Source organism: Sebastes fasciatus, chromosome 16, assembly GCF_043250625.1.
Source record: "Sebastes fasciatus isolate fSebFas1 chromosome 16, fSebFas1.pri, whole genome shotgun sequence".
Taxonomy (NCBI): Eukaryota; Metazoa; Chordata; class Actinopteri; order Perciformes; family Sebastidae; genus Sebastes; species Sebastes fasciatus.
The window spans coordinates 31,336,237-31,359,433 of NC_133810.1; the positions used below are offsets into that span (position 1 = coordinate 31,336,237).

Consider the following 23,197-nt stretch of genomic DNA (forward strand, 5'->3'; position numbering starts at 1 on the left):
GCTCTATAGGGAGAGATGTCACCGAATATGAACCACATGCACACAGCGTTCCTCCCGATAGATTCATTGTTCCTCCTCCTCCTCCTCTCCATGCTTACTTTCTCATCAGGCTGCTATAGATCTTCACAGTGAACACCACGCTCAATCTACACTCCATTAGAGCTGGTGGATGAGAGGAGGGATGAACTGAGAGAAAGAAATAGAAGTGTGAGGGCAATGAAAGAGGAGCTATAAACTCGGCATTATTGATACGGACGACATGACTGCTGCTGAGAGCTGGTTATCAGTACAGGGAGGGAGGGAAGCAAATCTACCCTTCACATCCATGTCCTCTCATCAAAAGGCAAACCTGACTCCCCTCTGTGACAAAATACACACCAATTCCCTACACGCACACACACACACACACACACACACAATAACCCTCTCACTGGCTCTTAACCATCAGTCGATGGACACAAGCTGGGAAGCAGCTGGATGTTTTTTTAGAAACCAGCTCGGAATTGAAATGGAAAAGAAAGAAATGAAGGTAGAAGGGAGGGAGGAAGGAAGGAAGAGAGACGAAAGGAAATAAGGTGTCATTCTATGTGTGTGTGCGTGCGTGTGTGTGTGTGTGTGTGTGTGTGTGTGTGTGTGAGTGTGTGTGTGTGAGTGTGTGTGTGGCTGAATGCAGATTTCATTGGTATGCACTGACATGGAGACAAAGCTTGGGTGCTCATTATAGCAGACATCAAGGTGATCTGTTGACTTAACTCTGCCCTATACTACAAACACACACACACACACACACACACACACACCTATGTACATATATATATATATACAGCCCTGTCGTTAGAGCAGAGCGCAGCAGGGCCAGCTCATTACAGCGTGTTAATAAGCCTGTGCAGAACCAGTAAAAACAAACCATTAACAACAAGGCTGTTTTATGAATCCCCTCTGGAGGAGAACAGAGACGAGTGAGACTGAGCTGCTCCATCTCTGACGGAGAGCCCAGCGGCAGAAAGTTAAGGCGATGTGACAGCTCTGGTCCGTCGTGCCCTGACAGCAGACAGCTTCATTTAACAGAGCTCATGCTTTCTGCAGGACGGACCGTGTTATTGGGCGATACTGTCTCTCTGTCACATTTTACTCACAGCCCACGAAACACTCTGACAAGCGTGTGATCCCAGTGTGCTGCCGTCATCCGCTGAGGCGAGCAGTGATTCTGCTCAAGGACACCAGTCACGGCTGTAGACGGACAGGAACGACCTGATTAAGAAGTTTATCCAATGGCTGCCAAGTATTCTGATCATTCTCAGTTGAATCAATTCAGCCTTCTTAATGTGGCATCATGAGTCTTTCCTTAAACACTATAATCAGCTGTCATCATACGTTCTCGGATAGCCTCATTATGCATGTTATATCTGGTCGGAGAGCAGCAGATCTTACATTTGGAAGCTGTCACAAGCACCTCGTCTGATTTCAAACACCCATTCATCTCAGATTGACTCCCATGACAACTCCTTCCACTTTCCCCTTTCAGCTCCCTCCCCGGCTCTATACTCCACATTACCATCACAAAAGACATGCCCCTTGTAAGTGTTTTCAGTCTTTCTCAAGAAGCCATATGTGTCCTCTTGCATCAGACTGCCAGGAGGGAAAGAGGGTAAAAGACGAACCAATGGGATGTTAAACAGAGGGGCGGACGGAGGAGAGCGTGCAAAAAGCAAATTCCCCGCAGCGCTTACCGTTGAAGCCGGTGAAGTTTGCCCAGTCGAGCAGGGAGCCGTTGAAGGAGGGCAGGGAGCCGTTGAAGAACGGATCGGTGCCGTTGGACGGGTTCCGGATGGTGTCGGTGAACAGGTTCATCTGCAGCAGGGTCTTGATCAGATAGCGCAGCATCTTGAGGGACCCGGAGGTTTCACTGTCTCTCACTCTGTCCTGTTAAAAGTGTGTCCAGCTTAATCTCCTTTGCACACTCTGTGTTAAGAAGACTTAAAGAGATGTTCTTGTGATCCCAACTTGATTCAAATATTTCAAAACATTTTCAAAAAATTCTGCAAAATCTGGATGAAAATGTGAATTCAAAGTGATGAAGTTTAGTTGCTGAGTGTGCTGTAGATGTCAGAGTGGGTTCGGGGGCCCCCTCGCTGGGATTCCCTCCAGTTCCTTCCCAGCATCGGATTGTTCCTTCCTCCTTGTTTCTTTTGTTCTGGGATCACATAACTTCACACGCTGTCCTGCCACCACACAAAAAAACAGCCTCTCGCTGGTGTAAAAGAATCCAGCAGTGTGATGATGACGCCTTCGGATTTGCTGCTCTCCACTCTCCAACCCCTCCCTCTGGCTCCTCCTGTCTCTCCCTCCCTCCCTCTCCTGCTCTCCTCCCTCTCCCTCTCTGTGATGGGGTCCCGGGGGTCCAGAGGAGGGAGCGAGAGAGGTAGAGAGAGAGAGAGCAGGTGCTGTTGGCAATAAATGTTTAATTATTACATTAATAAGCATCCCAGGAGGCTCTGAATGAGGGCGGTGGAGAAGAGACGTACTGTCACTGTCTTATCCATAAACTACACAATCTCACCCTACTGTCACACTTTCTGAAAACACATTGCATGTCAGTATCTTCACGGAAAAGAGGGCTTCCAAATCCTCCTTTGTCAGCCTCAAAGCCTCAAACTGGACTTTACGTCAAAAAGGATCAGAGTCGATTTGTCTTTGGAAAAAGCTGCTTGTACTTTATATTAGAAGTTCTGTGCCAGAATACAGCTTGATGATGCTGCTGCAAAAGAAACCTGAACATTTCACTCCTTGCTTTCACAGCAAAAAACAACTTTGTGCTTTTAGACTAAGCAAAATGCCAAAGAAATGTATTTGGATTTATTTTGTAGTCCAAGAAAAGTATCTTCAAATGGGTTCAAACAGAAGCAGAGGATGGTTGCTATTTAACGCCATAATATTAATTTCTCATCTGTAAAATAGAGAAACACAGTGCACCATTAGCTCCGTTATGAGCTACTAAACATGCCATGACTCTGTCTGTTTATTTAACAGATTGTAGTGTGTGTGTGTGTGTGTGTGTGTGTGTGCATGTGTGCGTGTGCATATGGATGAAACACATTTACCCGCATACCTTCAATCATGCTCAAGCATGCTATAGCTCTAATGCATAGTCTACATATCTATCAATGACATGCACGTGCGATCATAAGCGGTGTGGTCGCATGTGGCGCCCGGACGCCCCGCTGACAGCCTCAGTGTGACTCCTATTAACGATGCCCGTCCCCCATCAGGACCTTGTCCTCCTGCTTCATCACTGGGACAATGGGAGCCAGCCCGTCGACAAAGTTGCCGTGACGACCCCTATCCCGTGCCCTATTCCTGGAGTCCCTCCCCACCGCCACAACCACCCCTCATTTCAGAGGGTCTTCCATTCATGGGGAATGTGTGCCAGCTCCATCCGCACATCCGGCGCTAATGGGCGTACAATATGGGCACGGTATGGAAGGAGGGCGAGTTGTGTGTACGATCAATAGCTGCTGTGAGAGTCATGTCATCTCATCTGATCAGGTGGATGTGCTTTTAGTGTTCTAGTAATGTGAGAAGATGTGAAGGTTTATTACCTCAGTAAACATTGTAAACATCAAGTCTTCTTCAATACAGCATGATGTTCATTTAGTAAATGATGATCACCTCATGTTTTACTGACTTACATTTACAACTGCTAATCTCACTAACGCTCCGTTACTTTGACAGTTTAGTGGTCTGCATCTTCGCTGTCTTATGTAAACTTTGATGGAGGTTGATGTCAGTTTGGACTCTGTGTGCGTAGATGAAACAGCAGGACTGCAGCACTTCTTCAGTGACTCAGAAATTCTCTCACGCGTATGCACACTCACTCACAGTAAGTCTTCAATCAATCTCCTCAAGAGCAGACTATCCACCTCCACAGCCAGGTCTTCAGCAGGATCATTAGCAGTCTAAGAGAGGAAGGCCTCGCTCCACACTCTCCCCTATTTAAAGCCATATAGTGTGGGAAGAGTTTATGTGTATTACAGGTTATAGACACGAGCAGGTACGGAGAGAACACGTTTGTTTTCAGTGTTTCAGCACAGACCTGAACCTGGATACTGCAATGAAAGAAAATAAGGAATATTCACAGCACTGCCATCACCTGATAACAAGATGTTAGAAGAAACACAGAAGGAAATATTGTTGTTGCATTACCTTAAATATCAAATTGCTCTTTTCTTTTCTTTCAGCCATAATGAGGCCGCTCTGAAGTGCCACTACAAAGATGTGTGTATGATTGCATGCTCCCTGGTTCCTCTCCTCAGCCACTCATCATTCTCAGTGAAGACTCTCCTCCGCCTGCAATCGGCCATCATCACCAGCGTGAATACACTGTCAGTTAAAGTATAGATAAATACATTTAAGTCCAGGCTTCTGTGCTTTTATCTATGTGCACAGGTGTAACATTATATATACATTTCAATCACCACAGTGTTGGTGTGGTGCAGCATAACAGTGAGAGTAACAATAACAGCATGAGTCTGTAATGACACTTGTTGAATTTGATTTCATTTAATAAGTCGTGATTTGCTAACGAAGTGTGACGACAGATTAGAACAGCTGCATGGTGACCCTTTTTGTTTGGTCGGAGGTGCTTTTGTCAGCGACGTGAGGACCTCTGTCTGAACCATGAAACCTAATTTCATGCAAATCCATCAAACGGAGGGATGAATGGCGGCACACCGACTGGTTGGCCTTTCATACAAATGACAATGCAGAGATGGATGCAGACGGGTCATTATGGTCGACATCCTGTTGGAGGGATGTCTTTGTCTCGCTATGATGATCATTATGAGTTGAAACATTCCCACACAGGTCTGGTTTCAAATAAAGCATCAATAGTAATTATTTTATTTTGACCCCGCCCGTTAATACAATTTTAACAAGTCTATTATAATAATAATTATTATTATTATTATTTTATTAATATTATAATAATAATAATTATTATGTTATTATTATTAGTAGTATTTTATTATTGTTATTATTATATTATTTTATTATTATTAAGATTATTTATTATTAGATATTGTTGTTATTGCTATTATTATTATTATTATTATTATTATTAATAATTATCTTTTTAATTTTTTACATGTTCAACATCTGAATTTGATGGGAATGACATTCATTTTGCAGGTATTTGGTCATAAATAAAGTTGATTTGGTTATGACCTGATGATGGCGCTGGAGGAAAAGCCAGGCAACCAGGAGACAAGTTCAGGCTGTTCTCACTCACCGTCCGTAGATATACGTATGAAAAGTAATAATTGATATATGATTCTCATAATTAATTTGTCTGTAATCCACTTTAAAGCTTCAGTAGGTAGAAATGTTTTGGCATCATTGGGAAAAAACTCCATAATAACCTTTCAGCATATTGGGATTCAAGTGTTCTGAGAGAAAACTAGACTTCTACTCCTCCGTGTAGGAAGGAAACCAAAAGTCAACTGTTGACTTATTTGTCACATAACTTCCGTACTTAAGTAACGCCGCTTCTGTAGTTATTTTAACCCAAATTACCATCTTTTCCTAAACCTAACTACGTAGTTTTTGTTGCCTAAACACCGCAGGACTTTGTAGGAAAACACATGAAAAATAACCAGATAACTTATCGTATGAAGTTGGAGCCTTCTAGTATTTGAGCTTTTATTTGACGTTGACTGATTTACTAGAACTTTGCCTCATGAGCAGGAGCATGATTTGAGCATTGTTTCAGTTGAGCTATTGAGTTCATACAGTACAGTACACACATCGATCCATGTTGTTTCATGTCCCAGTAGCCTATTAGGAGGTAAAACCTCTGGGTCAATACGTTACAGCATCCTGATCTGGGAAACAGAACACACCGTACCAGGTGGAGAGGAGGCCAGCTGTTTCTCATAAACAACTTTGAGAACAATTGAACTCTCGTTATCCACTCTCCTTTCCCACAGCCCAAATCTATTGACAGAACCGTGCATGTTGAATCACTGCCAGATAAGAGTATTAAATAGATTATCTCTTCCTTTTCTTGTGTGTAAGCTGTACAATTTTACTGTTCCAATGAAGCAGCACAGCTTACAGAGACAGATTTGGTCTGAGCAGAACCACAAGTCTTCTTTACAGCAATTGCATGCATTTCTCATGGAACACAATCACATAGAGATACTGACCTTGCAGCTGCCCAGTTCAACCAGCTTTCTGTCAACAACTGGACATTTGTCTAGTTAACTTCTTCTCCTCTCTTCTCTCAGAGACACCCCTCTAAAAAAGGGAGACAATTTTTATTATCAACTTTGGGAAAATGTATTTAATTTACTGATCACACAGGAACACTCATTTTGCAGGGATAAAACTGTTAAATAAAATGTTTGAAACTTTAATAAAAGAGCTGTATCATATCATACACTACTAAAAAGATCCATTAAACTTGAATAGAACCGACTCCCCCAGCCCATCCATGCATGTTTCATGAATCACGCTGTGTGTTTTGCACATTTCATCAAAAACATGTCAATGCATCAGGAAATTATTTTTTCCTCTCCGTGTGGAAATTGATATGTGAAAGGTACAAGGTAATGATGATGCTGAATGTAACGTCCACTGCAGCAGCTCAATCAGCTGCTCAGTCAGTCAGAGTAATGACGGCTATGAGGTCGATTCCCCCGGATGAGTGTCAGCGGAGATGAAAGTCTGCTTAACGTCTGACTCGTCCTGAGGAAGCGAGACGTGATTGCTGCCAGCACCTTCAGTCAGACGGGCATCAGAGAGGTAGCGATGTGCCACTAGACGCCACACGGCACCGCGGTGGAACATCTGTGCCCGGGTCTGCTCGTGTGCACTTCTGGAGGTCTGCTGCTGCAGTTTGCCCCCTCGGGAAGCCGAGCTGGGGTAAAGACAGCCGGATGCATCCCCCCCCCTTCACTCCCAGCTGGATAGTGGAGGGCTAAAAGTAGGCAAGCAGCCAGATCCAGCATCCCAACCAGGCTGCAGGTGTATGATACCCCTCCCTCCTCTCGGCCTTTGCCTCCTGCACTGATACATCTGATGCACGGCCATCAGGAAGGTGGCAGTAATTGGGGGTGTTTTTCTTTGTTTTCTGGCATCAAACATCATGTGTCACTAACCTGGAGCAGTTGGCGGTGCATCAACAGAGCTGGGTGCTCGCCACTGCCCATATGCCAAAGTGCCATAATTGGTACCTCTGTCCTATACATTTAGTGTGCAGGCCAGACGGACAGGCCTCCTGAGCAAAATGGCCAGTGTCTCCCTCTGGGGCGCTGTGTCCAATCATGCCTCTCACAAACCGGCTCTCCAGGAAACCCTGCGGCCAATTTCCTCATTTCCTCCAATTGCCTCATAACTTCAAAGGCAACTTCAAAGCGTTTGGACAGCGCCGCTATCATGGCTGAAACCTGGACAACCGTGCCTCTTTAAGAGCAGGAGGAATCTTTGTGTGTCATCTCTATCTATTCTTCTCATCGGCAGTCACATCGCAGGCAGCGGAACTGGGAGTGACAGAGCCAATATGCTTTAGTCGGGGGATTATCCCGTCTCCAGAGGCCTAAGTTAAACACGCGGGGCCACGAGGGGAGGAAGTTAAACAAAGCGCTAGCCGCACCCCGCAGCCGACTATCTAAAGCCTGAGCAAACTCTGGGTAATTGCACAACAAAAGCACAATTAGCCGCGACCCCGCGGATATTAAGTAGGAAAAGATGGACCTGTCATTTATCCTATCACACATTTGCATCTCATGAATTCCCCTCCACACACCTTTACATATCAATTTTATTCTATTCTTATCTTCATACTATTTTATTTTCAGATGAATGCAGATAAATGCAAAGTAGTCATTTAAATATGCATTAGTATCATAACTGGCCCCACCTCCCCAAAGCCAAGGTGGTCATTTTGGTCACCATTATGCTCCCTCGGGTCGGACTCCTCCGGGTCTTTCGGCGGAGCGCTGCCGTTTTCAAGTGCTTCTTGGAGACTGACCCTGCGTACCGCGCTGCTGCAGCACTTTGATGTGACTTGCCTGGAAAAAGACCATTTTAACGAGATTGGTTCACATTCTGACAATCAGTGTGTGTCGACCTTCGAAACAGCGGAGTTCATTCCAATCAGAGCTGGAGAGAGAACGTATTGCGGTGTGAGGGTGAAGAGGCCTGCTTCTTAGTGATTGGAGCTAAAAAAGATGAGTTATTTGTCAGCCTCAGAATACGGAGGAGGAGAAAACTTCTGAGTTTGATTGCTTTCCCACAGTGCACCGCGCACAGCGGACGGCCGGCTTCAGACGGACCACGCGTTCCAGGGGAGAAAATCAATAGCAAACAACAGTCACAGCTTCATAAGTTCTTTAACCAGGACTCACCTGGAGGGATTCATAGCCACCTTTGTTGTCATTCTCCGCTTGTTATCTGATGAATCTGAAATCTCATGACAGTTTCATTTCATCCATTAAAAGCCATAAAATCTGTACAATACTCAGAAAAATCCAAATTACTAACTACTAACTATACTAACCTATTTAATGCATTATCTATGGTGTAATGATTCCAGCCTTCCTGAGAGGGATTAAGTGGATTTTAGTTAAGTTAAGTTAAGCAAACCTATGTTCATACCTACTGAGGTGCATCTTGTCTAAAATACCCTCAAGGCTGCTAAAACAACTGCATCATGCACCGATGGCTACCACACCGCCTCTTCTCTAAGTGCCAGTGCAGGCCGGCCAGCTGGGCCCCACCTCCATCCCCGCCTGCCTCTGTGAGGCTGATGAGCCAGGCACTGTAACAGGTAGCCTCCCCAGGTGCTGGGACGTCCTCCCAGCTCGCTAAGCTATTGCGCCCCGGCTCGACAAAGCTGAGCTTAATTAACCAAGGGGGGGTGGGCTGCTACTGGCCAATAATGAGCCGTGGTGAGAGTAATGTCATAGCATGAAAGGATGTGGAAGTGGGGGTCCAATGGTCTTTTTTTTGGCAGTGAATTATGGATTTGAACCATCTGGCCATGCAGGAGGGGTGGGGAGAGGAAAATGATATGCCTGACAGACGACTTTAACAAAGATGTGGCTGGAGAGAGAGAGAGGGGCGTGTCTGAGATCACAAGCTGAGTTATAGCAAGCGTGACTGGGCTATTGTTTGGTATGATGGGTTGGTTATTCACAGCTGGGGCAGCCCAAATTGTTCTTTTATATTCTTTTATTCTCCTTTATTGAAGCCAGAGGGGCTTGGGAAATGATTAACAGACAGCACAACAAGACGGACCCCACTGTCGGCCTTTCCCTCTCAATTAAGTCCCCATCCACTGTCTCTGTGATGCAAATGCACAGGCGTGCTTGGTTAACTATGCCACCGCTGGTCAGGCCCCAGAAGATTGGTTGGAATAACACAGCGGGTGCAGAGTGTGTGCCAAAATTAATGTTTGTTTTTGCTTCTGTTTTCATGCAAAACCTTCATGGGATGTTTCTACCGGATACGCCTTTGTGAAAAAGAGTTTTGGAACTTTCTAAAAGTCTCTCAGCACAGGGTTTACAGTCATCTCAGATAATACTAGATGTATACATATGTTTCCTCCATCTGGCCCTTTGGGGTTGGGAGAAGGAGAAACAGGGGCCAGCTTAACAAAACTTCTTCACCAGTCCCTCCCGCCGCTCCATAAACCCAGCGAGATGGAGCTTTCATGGCAATTAGGTTGGAGAGATGAGTGGCTCTTTTCCAGGCACCCACTGGTCTTCCTCTGCCACCAGCGCTCTCACATCTTTCACACTGAAGCCATTAGCACGGCCGGCCCGCTGGCAACCACTAATTGTTGGCCTCTCAGGAAATGACATGCCGTCATTTAGAGGCTCCCGAGATCAGAGACAGTTGGTTTAACTTTACAACGACTGGAGGTGTTTCTGATGACTTTCAGATGCCGTCATTGGATATTTGTGCCAACTGAACCTGCACTTTGATCTCGTCTTAACTAGTTTAAATGACCCAACTCTGGACAATATTAATTTTGATTTTCATTGTAATATCCCACTTTTTATTTAGAGTTTGAGAGTTTCTGTCATCCTGCAAGAAAGACGACTTTGGTGAGACTTGGAATGTCCTCACATGGACAAACTGAGTTAAAGGACTATATTCAAGACATCAAAGACACAAGAACACAAAGTTATCTAAGCTAAAGGTCGTACATTTGAAATTCAGAGCATTAATATATCATCATCACCTATTGTCTATGTAAAGATATAGAGGAGTAATGTCTACCTGAGCAGATAATGAAGTCTCTTTGTGTGTGTATGTTGGAATCAGAGCTTCTTCTGTGCTTAGTGTATATAACCAGGCCGGCTGCGTGAACCTTTTTATTGCATAGTTAATCATCGCCGCTCTATGCGGTCTCTCTCATACGGCGATTACAGCTGAAGCATAGCGCCCACCCTTCGGTGGTAGCTCTGTCAGCACGGTTGCCATTGTTTTCACTATTATATGCTGTCGACACCGTGCAGTTCGAGCTCATGTTTGAGCTGCGCTCGCTGCCACATCACAGCATGCAGCACACAAAGTTGGGCTTTGCTCTACGCAGCGGAAAGCCGTCTTGGTGCAACGCTAGCCGTTAGAAATAACTTGTTTCAGAGAGCAGTGGTGTCACGTTGTGTCTGAAAGGGCCCTCACTGAGTGAGAGACAGAGAGCGAAATGGAGAGTACTAGAGAAATAAATACTCAAGCAGCGGCAAAAAATGAATGAAAATACTTTTATTTTCATTCTTTTAAAGTCACCCAAAATGCAGGAAACAGAGGCCTACCACTAAGTCGCATGCAGACCAACGTCATTCATCTCAATGACACCAGCCCCGCGGCGCCGTGGGGATGACATGCCAACACAGAGAGCTCTGAAAGAGAAAAAGAAACGCAGTAAAAAACTGGCTCAACGCAACACGGCAAGGTCAAACTGTTGTTGCACTAATACGACACATATTACACAGATCTGTTCCTCAAACTGGACTCGTTGGATTGTTTCACCAGTAACTGAATCAACACGCTATAAGGAGTGTTATAGCGCTCTGAAGATGGGGGGGGGGCGCTAAGTAGAGTTTATATAATATACTGAAGAGTGTGTGTGTGCAAGGAGCTTATAGAACATGTTGGATTGGCCAGTTGAAGTTATTTTATCTCATGTTCAAGACACACACTAAAGGCATTTGCTAATTAGAATAGAGAGAAATCCAGATTTGATCTCTTTGGAGACCCTTCCCCCAAGTGACCCCCACCACCACCACCCTTCATCCCCTCAGCTCCCCTGAACTCACAGCACAGGCCTTCTCTCTCTGGCACAATGCATCATCTAATGAAGTCACTGAGCATTTCATTGAGATCATTAGAGAGTCTTGTTAAGATGCGATGCTTGATCGGCTCTCCAGCTACAGCCCTGCTGGTGTCAGCCTCCTCGCAAACTGACTCCAGATAGCAGAGCATTCATATCCCACATTTATGAGCTCATTAACAACATCAATCCACGCTCTACTGAACATTTAAAAAAAGACCTGGGACTCTGATCTGGGAGGTTTTAGCAGGTGACCAGTGGGACACCGTCTTGGACTCGATACACACATCATCTACGTCGTCTAAGCACGGCTTAATACAGACTTAATGCACGTGTTCTGGCTGTGCTCGAATCTCTCCACCTTCTGGATAAGTCTTTTTAAAGCTTTTAGCGAGATGTTCGGAACCCAACGTGTGCCCTCTTTGGTTTAACACCAAAGGAATCCATTGCTCGCCTACCAGGTAAGGCCTGTGTGGTCGTTGGTTTTACTACACTCCTTGCGAGACGGTTGATTCTCTTAAAATGGAAACAACACACTCCTCCATCCTTTTCTCACTGGGTCAAAAAGGTTATGTATTTCTTAAAACTAGAAAAGCAGCCCCGGAGCTTAAAGCACAAACATATTATACAAATCATACATCATATTATTGTGAAGAATTATAAATTACTCAGTAGTTAATTTTCTTCATCAGACTCTGACTGAAGGGTTAATAAATGCCGTCAGGATTTCTGCCCCGTTCGGTCTTTTTTGATTCCATTGTTCATTCTTTTCATGCAAATAGCAGCAGCAACATCACTGTGTGAGTAAAGCTTATTTTATCCATCCAATCACAGCAGGTCCTCTCCAAACAGACACAAATCACATATTGATTCAGGATGACTCATCAGCGAGACTCACACATTAATACAGACTTTGTTTTCCTGAGGAAATGAACAGATGATTTGCGTCGCACCCTGTTGTTAGAATGATTTTAGCAACGTCTGCATTTGAACAAGATCCCATGAAGGCAGACCTCAGTTCAGTCCAATATACCCACTGCAAAACCCAGCAGCACGGCTCCGACATGATATCGGCCTGGTTATCTACTAAATCCTTCACACATTCACCGACCGCTGTTAAGAAGACATTTCCACTTTTACAATGATTCTGATGATGACTGATGATTTCTTATTTGGGACACACATTTCAGTGCAGACATGTTTGTGTTTTCTTCAATTCTACAGTTGTTTATATTAGATTACAATTACATTTTTATAATTTATATTTTTTTATAATAATTTCCATTATTTTACAAAGCATTAATTCATTATTATTATTATTATTATTATTATTATCAACCACACAAGATATGTTTGTTAACAGATAAAACCTTCATTGCACAACATGAGACTAATAACCTACAATCTAGTGTTAAATATCACAATCACAAAGAAAGTTTCTACAACACGTGGTGTTTGCTGTCAAAACTAAGAGCCAATCAGCTCTTTGATCAGACGCGAGCCAGCCGTTTCCCATCATGCCCTGGGTCTTGAAGTCGGTGGAGAGCAGCTGCGGCGTCTGGCTCTAAAAACTGCGGCCGCCTCGATCTCGTGAGGTTAACGTTGGCCACGTGTGCATGACGTCAGAGCAAGTCGGCATCAAGTCGGACACAAATCTAACCGGCATGCATTGCGCTGCGATCGCCAGTGATCGATTCTGCATCGATTCATCATCACAAACAATTCTGTGGTTCAAGAACATCTCGTGAATCTAATGTAGACTTTTCTTCGGACCTTTCTTGAGGACACATTTAAGAACAAACTTTGGAAGATAAATGAGGCCCAACGATAGGATCTTAATGCTTCAGATGAATAATTTGTAGATTAATGACATTCATAACTACACAGCTGTCAGTTTGGAGTATATAACACTTTTATTATATAATCAAAATGCACTTTGAAAACAAAGTACACATTTGCACAATAAGTTTTATTTCTAGACGTGACCTTTACACCGTCCCATCTTAACTGTTTTAACCCACTTGTCTTTATCTTCTTTTTCTTCTTTGTGATTACATCTGATTTGTGAAGTCAATGAACCTGAATTCACGTCATCAGGGTAATTCATTATTAGCGTACAGTCTCTCTGATATTGTTCCCCCGGACAGATGATAAAGAAAGCTTTGGTCGACCTCCTGTCAAACAAACACCAATGTGTGTGTTATCTCTTTAAACTCTTATCTCCTGTTTGTTCATCCACACAAAGCTCAGGTGTTTGTCTACCCAAAGCCCTGAGTGATGACTGATCATTGGAAGGGGCAGCCCTTTAATTAGTCAGCGGTCTCTGGGGAGCCATTACCACGGGGGTGGGGGGGTGGCGGGGGAATCTTGCCCCTCTTTATTAGCCCATTTTAATATTGACTAACAGAAGAGATAAACAGGGTGGGGCAATTTGGTTTCCTCAGACGGGACACCAGCTCCTGTGAATATGCATGCTGGGATGTGGAGTAGTTGGGGAGGGGGGTGACAGGGGTGATGGATGACCCGGGTCGGGGCATCATCTGGGGTCCTTCACACAGTAAAACAAAAGAGGTTGCCGGTTCCATTGGACTTCATAAAGAGACTGTGGAAATGTAGCAGCAGAGAATGAGAGGTGAGAAACATTTCTGAAGATAAGAAAGACATGCACGAAACATCTGGAGCTCAAAGGGAGATGGAAGACTTGCCCTGCAGAAGCTCATAGAGAATCAACGTCCTGCAAAAACATCAGGCTGTAGTTGAGGGAGGATCTCAGCACGCCTCCCTGATGTAGTGATAAAACATTCCAGCGTAAACTCTTAACTGTAGAATTACAAACAAACGGTGGCATTAGAGTAAACTGTGATAGTTACTCCTAAAAATGAAGTCGTTCCTGTCAAAGTCACCCTTTTCTCTCGTACCAAAGTTACTGAAGGATGAACCCACCAAAGTGCAGACACTAATTCCTGCCAAGGACAGACTTGATCTCTTCCAATTTCATCCCCACACCTCTCTGAAAGCTACTTTAATTAAAAGTCAGAGTGGAAAATGAACACATTTCACTGCACAACTCTCTCGTCTCTTAACGTTCCTTTTCTCTCTCTCTCTCTCTCTCTCTCCTTGAGTCTGCCATTGTTCCCCGACTCAGCTGCTCATTTCAAATGATGTCAAATCAAGAGGCGCATCACAGGAGCCGACTAATTACCGGCCCTGATGCATGTATTTTAGTCTTGTTTGGGAATAGAGAGATTAAGGAATTGAGAGACATATGTTGTCGAGCACCGACCTTGGAGAGACCTGAGACGCATCTTTCACCGCTAAAGTGGCTTCAGTGGTGTATCAAGCCTCTCAGAAACCTCCCGAATGCAATTACAGCAGGGGATTACGTCCCTTACTCCACACTGGGATAAACTCAAATTGGCCACAGTGTGTGTTTAAGTGTATGTGGGTTTTTTTTTGTGCATGTGGAAGTGGTAGGGGTTGTTATTGGCAGCTGATCCCCCCTCAAGGCCTCTGTTTCATCATGCAGGCCTGGCATCCCGTCTGGGCTGGAGCAGCCTGGTATACAGAAGTAGTCAAAATGACTTCCAGATCCGGTTCTGAGTGATGCCAGTCAGGGTGTTTCTGATGTTTCTGATGCTCATGAGATGGGACTTCAAACAGCTTTTATGGTGTCAGAGCTGAAATGAAAGGAGTATTTAAGATCAAACTGTGATGTCATTGAGGACATGTCTACATACTCAAAAAACATATTTGAAATAATTCATTGTAATGTAGAAATACAGATGCATTATTAATATCAAGAAAGCAAATTGAAACAAATTGATCTTTCCAATATGAAACAATAATTTGGGGTGAATATACGACTGTCATGTATACGTAGACATGCAATCTTAAAGAAGAGATTGATCCTGAAACAGAATATGCTCCTCCCAAAAGAAACAAAAAATGTATGCAGCAGGACCAGATTCATTCATTCAACTTCCTCTTCAAAACCCGGCAACTACATTACCCACAATGCAGCATTTGGGTCTGAGATTCAGTAGTGGCTAATGCAGCCTGCAGCAGAGATGAGCAGCGGCTACAGAGGCCTGGTAAAATGACTTCTCTCTAACTCCACACCTCCAGATGTTTTGACTTTTCAAACTAGTCTTCAGACCCAACACACTGACTCAGGTGACATCACTTGAGGTAGTTTATCAGACTTCATACAGCTTCCTTTTGGAGATGAATAGAGAGGGGAAATGTGTCTTGGGCACAGTGCTACAGTCAGTAGCTTTACTTAAGACCATCATATATTACTAGACAGACTGGAAAACTGGGTTTAAATCCTACCTAAAAGACAGGGACTTCTTTGTGTCTATAGGTAATTGCAGATCTAAGCTGAACAAAATCAAATGCAGAGTTCCACATGGCTCCGTCTTGGGGCCTCTTTTGTTTACCATCTACATGCTACTTGGTGCGTCGGGGCGTTTAGACGTCTGCTTGGCGCGTCGGGGCGTTTAGATGTCTGCTTGGCGCGTCGGGGCCTTTAGACGTCTGCTTGGCGCGTCGGGGCCTTTAGACGTCGGCTTGGTGCGTCGGGGCCTTTAGACGTCTGCTTGGCGCGTCGGGGCCTTTAGACGTCGGCTTGGTGCGTCGGGCCTTTAGACGTCTGCTTGGTGCGTCGGGGCCTCGAGACGTCGGCTTCACGGGTCGAGGACTTTAGACGTCGGCTTGGTGCGTCGGGGCCTTTAGACGTCTGCTTGGCGCGTCGGGGCGTTTAGATGTCTGCTTGGCGCGTCGGGGCCTTTAGACGTCTGCTTGGCGCGTCGGGGCCTTTAGACGTCGGCTTGGTGCGTCGGGGCCTTTAGACGTCTGCTTGGCGCGTCGGGGCCTTTAGACGTCGGCTTGGTGCGTCGGGCCTTTAGACGTCTGCTTGGTGCGTCGGGGCCTCGAGACGTCGGCTTCACGGGTCGAGGACTTTAGACGTCGGCTTGGTGCGTCGGGGCCTTTAGACGTCTGCTTGGTGCGTCGGGGCCTCGAGACGTCGGCTTCACGGGTCGAGGACTTTAGACGTCGGCTTGGTGCGTCGGGGCCTACATGTCATTTTTAGGAGATCAAAAAGAATGAGAGTGAGCTAAGGTCAGTCAGCTGGCTGGGTGTTTATTAAATAACGTGTGGCACCCCAGAGGGGACATATCAGCATGTCAGGCACCGGAGTTACCAAATGAATTGACCTGCTGATAACATTATCTTATAACTCAATCAGTTAATTTCTGTCCAAGTCCATTTCAACTTGAGAAACATTCGAGCCGTCACAATAAAGCCGGAGAGAAAGGTACTCTCTGCCGTTCGTCCTCTCCTCCTCTTCGCCACAGAGGAGGTCACATGTGCGGCAGAGATTGAGGAGCATTAGTGCTCCGCGGTAATCAAAGGCGGAGGATAGAGAGGGAGGGAAGCAGGGATATAAAGGGACTCGGTTGGGCGCCAAAGCAGCCCCTCTGCACCCAGTGCCTTTTAATTAGGCTCACAGCAGGGACGCTGCACACACAGCTCATCACTCACACACAGATGCATGCTCGTACTCATATAAACTGACAGTCACATACCTTTTTCTGCTTTATTATTCCAGAGTCATCTCCATTTCCTGTTAAATTGGGGGGTTTGCTGTGCTGGAGTTGTCGGGGGAGCAAAGAGGTCGACGAATGTGAGAGAACCCTTTTCTTTCAGGTAATCCTGCTGTCATGGGCTTTTTGTCTAACAAAGGGATTAAAGGTGTCATATATGTTCAGCGGCATCAATGTATAACCTCTAAAGTACCGCAAAGCCTCTGCATCTGACGTCTGCCTCCAAACGAATCCATGTTTTAATGAAATGACAGAGGATGAATATATTTATATTCCTTCAGTTCCATCAGTTATTATGTGGCATCAAAATATTTTTATTTGGTCAAGAAGTTAAAATGATCTTCTTATTATTCCAATCTAAAAAAACAAAAACAATTCTACATGTGTGAACCTGAAGGGACTGAGTTCTCCTCTGCCTTTATGAAACACTCACAGCTGCAGAGTTTAAAAGCATAAACTTTATGAGATATCAGCTCATTAGATGTATTGACAAGATCAATGTTTCTCTGAAACGCAGTCCGCCATCTGCCTGAACTCCTCCGCTTGCTGACATTTGGTCAACGACCTTTAACCTCGAAGGGAAATGTCATGACACCAAAAGTCACCCTTATCCGAGACCCTTAAACAAAAACCCTTAATGGATAGAACCATTCAGTGTTGAATCCAAATGTGCTGAAACACATTAACAGCCGTCTTCAAATCATTTCCTTCCTCCTAGAATAATCATCTTGTTACCAAGATCCAGCACATATGAGCGCTTGGATGAGCTCTCACTTGGTTTCTGACTGGAGCTGTGATAAGTTACTGTAGGGTGGTGATGTGACACTTATACACCAGGTGCACACGGTGCTGCCAGAGGGGGACGGAGGGAGGGAGGAGGGTCTTTGATACGTGAAAGTTAAAACTTATACACTCTTATCGTTTTATTTTAGTCACATTAAAGAGGGATTTCGTAGGAACGCCCAGAATATCAAGTCGAAAATATTAAGAGCATAAAGTCATAATATTATAAAGTAGTAATTGTACGTGTTATTTTAGAGGGGTAATAGTGTGAAAATGAGGAACGTGGAGCATCTTGTGAAGTTCTACTTTAGTTTCGGTTTCACAAATAACCAAATACTTCATCTTTTGGCTCATCAGCACCACATTATCATCAGTATCAGGATCTGGAAAAGATTGAGCAAGAAACTGAGTTTATTCCGAAGAAAGACAACAAAGCTGTGGGGTATCTGAAAACAGGATCCTCACACTGCATCGGTAGCTCACAGCTATTTTAATAAAGCCACGTTTCGATCTAACAGAGATCGTCGTCAAGTCAGCATCACAAAGCAGAACAGGCAATATGTGGACACAGACACGTCACCACTCAGGTGCTCCTGATCTGCTTGATTGGAAGTCAATCAGGTCACACAGCTGGACCAATCATGGAGGAAGAACACTCCTCTAGAAGACTAAAACACTGGACGTATAAAGCACTAATCTATCACATTACAGGTTAAGTTCAAACATCTTCAAAGATATTTATCATTTAAAATCATTATAGATGTGTTTGTTTGTCAATCACTGGAGCGATCAGAGCAGTCTGATATTCCCCCATAGAGGGGACAAAATATGCCTCTATGACAAAGATCAAGAGACAACAAAATAAATGACATATAAACACATTAAATCCAACACATAAGGGATTAAGTCAAATATATATTAAAAAACATTAAACATGAAAAACTATTAAATAGAAAAATACATAGAAAATGGGCCAAAATAATAATACTTGTCCGAATTGTTGATAATATATGCATGTTTAGTCAGCAATAGAAATGTATTGATACCTTCAACAAGGAAATCCATTGAACATCAATGAGAAGACAATCAGAATATATTTGTTGAAATATCTGTAGAAGTAAAGTGGGGTTATAAATCATACTTATAAACAAATGTTTAGAGAAAATGTTTTGTTTAATGTAACTAAAGCCACTTTAAAAAAAAAAGGTTTAACATAAAAAAAATGATCTTTTGTGGAAAAGGAAATTACTTTTTTCCTTGTAAAGTTATGACTTTATTCTCTAAATCTCAGATTATTTTAACCCTAAAACTCCGTCATAGACAACCCCTTCTGGACGGCAAAACGAAACATGCATGATGATATATATGTTGCTATGGTGATGGAACAAAATATATTAAATAAAAAGATTTCATGTCTATTATCTTATGTAATTATTCTGGTAATGCATGTAGCTATAAAATGCAGCTTCCTCTTGGTGCTGCAGGTTTCTCTCTCTCTCCTTGCTCATCACCTGTGATCAACCTCAGCTGGTGATAACCAGCCTGGCTGGGAGGCTCCAGTTTATCAGCAGGTTGGCAGCTGGTTGTGTGTCTGCAGAGGGTCGACACCTTCAGTCGGTTGTGTGTCTGCAGAGGGTCGACACCTTCAGTTGGATCTCTGGGTTTGTGTGTTTTGTGGGGTTTTGATTTAGAGTGTGCACATCTTTAGCCAGCCTCGACTTCTCTTTTGTGTCCCAACTTACATCTCATTTGGGTCCGAGAGCTACGTAACATCTGGTTTTAAGTGCCGTCGTGGAGGACGGCAATGCCTCCTTCCGCTACCCGCCTCACCTGATTTTACCATCCTGCTCTCGTCCACTAGATAGTATTCAGTTTGCAGTCTACCATCTGCCTGATTCCATGTGAATTATCCTGGTGGAGACAGAAACTATAGAGCTGCAGAGTTCTCTGTGAGACGGAGACGAGGTGTTGTAGAGAGTTATTGCTTTGGGAAGGAAAGATTTCCTGTTAGAGAAAGAGCTCTGCTGTCTGTGTAGTCGGTGATGGAGAGGCTGGTTATCCGTGATGGATAACCGTTTGTTCAGTCAACTTTAATACAATTGATTCACGGCTCCATTGTTAAACGTGTCCCTACAGTATATTTTCCAGTGGGGGACAGTAGACGGTGAGGTGGCCACACTGCAGAGAGGCTAATGCCGTATTGAGCTGTGGACAGGCCGCGGGGTCAAGAGGCCTCGGTGGTTCAGCTGCTCCACACCTGGGCTCCAGCAGGGATCTCCTCTCCACTATGAAGAGGTTCCATCATCCCTCATCGTGTCCATCTCTCCAACCTCTAACAACTCATGAATCAGCCCCCCCGCCACTCCCACCCTCCTCTCTGAGGGGACTGCGGATCAACCGACAGCGATGACCATTAGCAGTCCTTCATTCATTCCTGTCAACTGTTTTCCTTTGTCTTTTCACTGATGCCTCACATTTGGGGAATTGCAGATCAACACAGTCCGTCTCATAATGTTGACTGCAGGAACACCTAATGGGGGGGTGCATAACTCTTTCTGATATCGGGTACATCTGTTTGCCATGTTAACTCTCTCATAAAATATCACAACGTGCCGCCTGGCAATAAAAAATCAAATAAATAAAACAAAAGCACCACATTTCAGATTTGTGATTTATGAATATAATTTGCGATGACATTGCAAACTATATCATCAACCGAGCAATTATTTGCTTCTCTGATTTAACATTCATGAGATGTTAATGACCTGAGAAATGTCCCTAATTCACAAAGCTGTCTGTGATATTTAGATTTAATTGGGTAATGGTGCCCAGCTGCTGACCAGTCTGGGTGGCATACAAACTTTCAGAGGCACTGGGAGAGAACTTCGTTTTCTTTTTTTCCTCTCATTGTGTCAAATTGCTTCACAAACATCTGCAGAGAATTTTGAAAGAGGTAGTGCAGATTATTTTTTGGTACTCTTTGATTATCTCAAATTGTGCAGTAACTCACAAAGGAGGCACAAACTGTTAATCTGAACCCAAATCACATAAGACCCACCTAAAAAGTGTGGATGGATTAGCTTTGAAGCATCCAGAAGCTGCAGATGCTGCATCGTCACTCCCCGTCTTCTTGAACTTGGATTCCCTCACTCCGTCTCCCCCCCTCCTACTTCCTTCAGAGGCAGGGAGGCGTGACATGACTTTGGCCCTGACCCTGGGCTCAATACCTGGATGTTTTGTTTGGAGCGGGTGGAGATCAGATGTTTTTGGTCATTACACCGCCTCTCATTAGGTCCCCCGTCTCTTCCAGATAAACCTAATGAGACAGTGTTTAATGTCCAGAGTCCCTCTCTGCCCCTGATGTAAGGAGGGTGGGTGTGTTAGGGCGCGTCGAGCCAAATTACCCCGACGTCTCGTTCAGTGATGGCACCTGGGTCTCCTTGTCGCTCGGGGGAGGTTAGCTCAGGGTAGGGGAATCCACTGGGGGGGGGGTTGGACCCAGCTGGAGGAAGTTAAAGGGCTAAATGCTGATTGGGTGGCTGGGATAAGAGAGGTTTTTGAGTTTCGGCATCAGGAGACTCATGGGGGTTCTTTTGTTTGAGGATATGTGGGAGAATCCGACTCAACCGTCCGGTGGAAAATTCCAGAGTTGAGGTGAACGACGCATTAATTCAGTGTTTGCTCTAAAGGTCAAGTCAGATTTATTTCTTTAGCACATTTAAAACATGAGCTGACCAAAGTGCTTTACAGACATAGGCAGAGTAAAACCAGGTCAACAGAGCAGACAACAAAACCACACTGTCCAGAGACTGAGATCAAATCCACGAGTAAAAGGCTGTTATGAGCATTAGAAAAGGCCAATTAGTAATCACAATTTAAGTACAAAAGCCAAAGAGAAGAGGTGAGCTTTGAGCTGTGCTTTGAAAGACTCTGTAGAGGGAGCAGATCTGATGTGGTGGGGGGGGCAGTTTGTTCCAACTGAGAAGGCGCGGTTGCCCTCTGAGCTTCCGCCGAGCCCGAGGGACGACCAGAAGTGACCGGTCAGAAGAACTGAGTGACCTCGGGGGGGTATAGGGAGTTAAAAGGACAGATAGGTAGGAGGGAGCCGATCCATGAAGTACTTTATAGACAAATAAAGTCTTAAGATGAGCTCAAAAAGTGACGAGGAGCCAGTGGAGGGAAGCGAGTACGGGGGGAATATGCTCATGTTTCCGGTTCAGGTTCAGCAATAGAACGCAGCGCTCGACCTCTCAGATGTCACGTAGGATATGTTAGTGACATGCAAGTACACCAAAAGACATCAAACACATGTACTCATGTCGTTGTGTCAGTCCTTACTTCACATGTGCTGAAGGTATAACATTAATGATGACAGAAACTAGAGCTTTTGGTTAATCACTTGAGGTAAATGACATGCAACCAAGTAGTGCCAGGCAGTTTGCAGTATGTTGATTCGGTATATCAGGATCTATACAGATCAAGCTTTTGGGGGTTTTCGTGAATTGGGGGTTGCTCTCAGGCCATAAGAGTGCAGGGCACACTAACAGGACATGCAGGTTTACTATAAAGCTGTAGACTTAAGCTAATAACTCAGGAAATCACTGTGATAACTGTGTAATTTTACAGTGTAACAAAAATCGGCATGTCAGTAGCAGAAACATTAAATGACTTGGAAACAATAACAAGCATTTAAATCAAAATGCAAAACAATTATTAACACCAACAGGCTCGATCAATCAAACTACAGCAGTGAGTTCTATCCGAGCTAAACTCTGACTGAGTTTCTAACACTGTTTATGGCTGATCGCTGGCAGTGAGTTTGGTATTATATCAAACCCCAGACTGAGCACAAATCAAACACTACAACCTTGGTCCCCGGCTAAACAGCTGGAGATGTTGTGGTTCCGTGTATTAAACCTCAAGGCCACCATATTTATATTTATTTGTGAAGTTACAGCAAAAGAGTAAAGTTCAAAGTGCTTTCTTTCTCTTGGATCGACTCGTCAGTCCTTTCTGAGATCTCTGGCTGATGTCCTCGTCGGGGCAGAGACACGATTTCCAGCGTGACTGCTCTTTTTTTCAGCCCGGTGTGCTTAAGATGACACGTCTGCTGCAATCAGTATCAAGGAAGCAGCCGACGTAATGGTCATTTCACACCTATCTGGTAATGATCTGACAGGAGCGCTGCGGTGATGGGGATGAGATGGTGGTGAAATTGATGGAAGGTGTGAAGAGCCTTCTCTAAAGGCGATGGCTCATTCTCAAAGACTTCATGGAAACCAGAGGGGGAGAAAGTCTAAATGACTGATTAGCAATCATGTTATTTTACTGCATAATCATTTTTTATGCTTTTAGTTTATTCTGATGCTGGATGAATGTTTAACCCTTTAGGGTCTGAGCCATTTATTTGCTATTTTTGGTCCACCTGGTCTCCTTTTGTAAAAAATTACTCTGCAATCTCAAACCTGTA

The 23,197-nt window shown here is 44.3% G+C and overlaps 2 protein-coding genes across 6 annotated transcripts in view; one reads left to right on the plus strand and one right to left on the minus strand.

Annotated features, from left to right (window-relative positions):
* The window catches only part of robo3 (roundabout, axon guidance receptor, homolog 3 (Drosophila)), a 159,090-nt gene extending 156,942 nt beyond the window's left edge, over positions 1-2,148 (minus strand). The window contains exon 1 of one of the 5 annotated variants that reach the window (XM_074612058.1): positions 1,731-2,148. In XM_074612058.1, the coding sequence (XP_074468159.1) occupies positions 1,731-1,884 (154 nt within the window). In that variant the 5' untranslated portion in view covers positions 1,885-2,148. The remainder of the gene's footprint in view (positions 1-1,730) is intronic. The other 4 variants (XM_074612050.1, XM_074612052.1, XM_074612051.1 and 1 more) reach the window with 4 other exon arrangements.
* Positions 1-23,197, plus strand: part of esama (endothelial cell adhesion molecule a) — a 210,537-nt gene that overhangs the window by 120,859 nt on the left and 66,481 nt on the right. The gene's annotated exons all lie outside the window — the stretch shown is intronic.